A 3091-nucleotide genomic window follows, 5' to 3' on the forward strand; every position below is an offset into this window, starting at 1 on the left:
CTTGGGCTAGAAATCCTAAACGGTTTGAAATGAGGCGATGTTTACCTGTCCTTTGACAGCCGGCTGTCAATCACTGAGTCACGGTGGGTGGAAACACGTGAACTCTGTCTGAACCCCTCCTCCTCCTCACTCTCTTCATCCTGACAACACACACACACACTTTAGTCACTAAAATATTCAAATCATTATCACTAAATAATGCAATAAGCCGATGTTTAATTATAATACGGTGAAATTAGCACAAAGATATGCAGCGTTGCCGAATATCCCAAACACACACACACACACACACACACTTTAGTCATGAAAATATTCAAATCATTATCACTAAATAATGCAATAAACCAATGTTTAATTATAATATGGTGAAATTAGCACAAAGATATGTCGCACTGCCGAATATCCCAAACTAATGAATTTTTTCCAAAAATCTGCTAATGCAATAAAGAGTGAAACTCTCATAAAAGCAAATCTGCTTGATTAAAACTTTTTTAAATAAATCCCAGTCCTTCTCTCTTTTTAACTCTGGAGTGGATTACACATTTCTCTTCTCGAGCTGGGCTTCGGCCACGCAGTGCTTGGCACCCAACTGTGTCACTGTGGCATCTCCTCTCTCTTCTGTCTGTAAAAGATGAGCCTGTAACAACAGCCGTCAGCCTGCAGACCTCCCTCCCAGTGTACATGCGCTCTTTTTTTCCTCTAAGGGAGGATTTGGGGAAGCTTTAGAGTAATTAGAACTCTTCCGCTTTTCTTTCACGTCAGGGTGTTCCAGTGAAACACGGTGTGGGCGGTGATGCATTTAAGCGGCCCACGACTCAAGCGAACAGAAAGAATGAGCACGTAAGGTGATTACCTCGTTCACTTCCTGGAAGACAGTAGCGGCACATCCTGACACAATGGATGTGAAGAATACAGAGTGCCTGACAGAATCAATGGAGGATGTTTGAAACACTGACATGTGCCGTAACGAGTGTTTTGGAGAATGCTTCTGCATGGGTTAATGTGCGCATTGAATGACAGCATTACATGCAGTTGCGATCTCAGGCTAGACGTACAAAAGAAAGCTTGCAGCGGGGTCCGTGGATGTCTAGGATTCTCTGCACTCGTTTGTGGATCTCCTCTGACTGTGAGGGACTGGATGAACTCTGGAACCTGTAGGAAATGGAAAACAACAGGACTGAAACTACAAATCAAAGGGATCAAAGTCTTTACTCAAATATGAGCAATGACAAATTTGCTAAAAACTAATATTTACTGTATTATTCTTTTTACATTTTTTTCTAAAAAACATTACAAGTCTTACTGATCCCAAACTGACCGGTAGTGTATACATGCATATATTTCATTTTAATATATTACATATATTATTATTTAATATTAAATAATTCATATAATTAAATAATTATATATTATTTATATATAATTAAATATATATATATATATATATATATATCATTTTAAATATACATAATTGAAAAATATTTATATTTTTCTGATTATGTTTCATGTATTGCTTATTGTATATATGTGAGAGAAAAAAATCTTTAAGAATAAAAATTGACAATAAAAATTCAACAAAAGTTGAAAAAAATGAAAGGGAAACCAAAATCTATACTGAAATAAATACCAACAATACCAGCTCAAACCACTAGTCTGTGCTGTCGCCCTTACATTGGAGCTCTGTCATCTTGGGAAATACGACTTGAAAAAAATTCAGACCAGTTAAATCATGAAGTTAAATCACAAATATACGTACAGAGACATTTATCTCCAGCCCCGTAGCAAATGCTGATATTTTCTTTTTATGCATCTAAATATGCCACAAGAGAGAAGCTCAGATGAGGAATTACCCAAACATTTGAGCCTTGTCCTTGGGTTTACAATATCAAAACCTGTGCGTGAATAAACTAGCAATATATTAACTCACTGAGCTTGTTAAAAAGATAGAAGAAGAGAATTCATTAGAATTTTTATGAAAAGCAATATAGAGGTAAAAAGACCAGCAGATCTGTATGAAAGGTCATGCATCACTGTGGTTCTTTATCTTTAATGGCCGTAACGCAGGTGGGCCATAAGATGGTCTTTCTAATTACCATACAAGAAGGCCAGAGAGGGCCAGCCTGAACTTTTGAAACCATCATTTCTTTCACTCCCCCCCATCAGCAGCTCAAAAAGACGTGCCTGATCTGTCATTGTGTGAATCTGTGGAGCGAGCCTTAATCTCCGGGCCTGTGACTCCGGTCATGCTTTCCATTGACAATAGTATCACACATTTCCCACAATTTACTCTCAAGACTTAGATTGTCTATTGATTTTAAATGTTTGCTCATGCTCGTGTGGAAAAGGTGCTGGTGGTAGAGAGACTAGCAAACAAACAAACATCTGCCGGTTTCGCAGCCGATGTACAGATCAATGACAAGGGTCTCTCGGAATTTATTAAACTGTGCGTCGGGTCAAACGCATTAGATCTCACTGAAACCCAATCAATAGCATTTCCCCTTGTTTTCTCAGCAGCTTTTCCCCCTTCTCATAAGTAACGAACAAACATGACCAAACATCAGATTCTGTCATTTGAAGGTGAGGCAGTAAATTCATCTTGTCTGTTGTGTGTGATCACAATATAGATTTGTGGAATGGACGCTCTGTTTACTGGGCTTTGTTTTTATGAGCCGCACATTTAGTCAATACCACGTAATTGGAAATTCACAGGAAAAGGGCGAAGGGGTAGCACTAGTTTCGCTCACTGCACCTTTATAGGTTCGAGAAAAATGCAAAAATGCATAAAATATGGATTTTGGCACAAGCATGACATATAATAAACATATGGAAGGATAAGTAAGTATAATGCTTCTGAATGTTGGCCCTAATGAAAAAACAAATCAATCCAATGACAAAATTGAACAGTATGAGAAGAGCAAAGACTGTCTGTGTTAAATCGCTTTGCAGCAAACAGAGTAAATGCAGTATAGGATGCCAATGACAAAATCGAACAGGATGACAAGAACAAAGGCAGTCTGCGTTAAATTGCTTTGCAGCAAACAGTGTAAATGCAGAATAAGTTGTGTTAAATGTACCGTTCTCTCATGGAAGA

At 37.9% G+C, this 3091-nt stretch overlaps 1 protein-coding gene across 1 annotated transcript in view; it reads right to left on the reverse strand.

Moving 5' to 3' along the window:
• LOC107699473 (spermatogenesis-associated protein 6-like) overlaps window positions 1-3091 on the reverse strand; it is an 11635-nt gene that overhangs the window by 832 nt on the left and 7712 nt on the right. The window contains exons 11-12 of the mRNA XM_016500727.1: window positions 1056-1167; window positions 46-140 (exon numbers count right to left, since the gene is read on the reverse strand). Of these exons, the coding sequence (XP_016356213.1) occupies window positions 46-140; window positions 1056-1167 (207 nt within the window). The remainder of the gene's footprint in view (window positions 1-45; window positions 141-1055; window positions 1168-3091) is intronic.

Source organism: Sinocyclocheilus anshuiensis, unplaced genomic scaffold (genome assembly GCF_001515605.1).
Source record: "Sinocyclocheilus anshuiensis isolate Anshui unplaced genomic scaffold, SAMN03320099.WGS_v1.1 scaffold477, whole genome shotgun sequence".
Lineage (NCBI taxonomy): Eukaryota > Metazoa > Chordata > Actinopteri > Cypriniformes > Cyprinidae > Sinocyclocheilus > Sinocyclocheilus anshuiensis.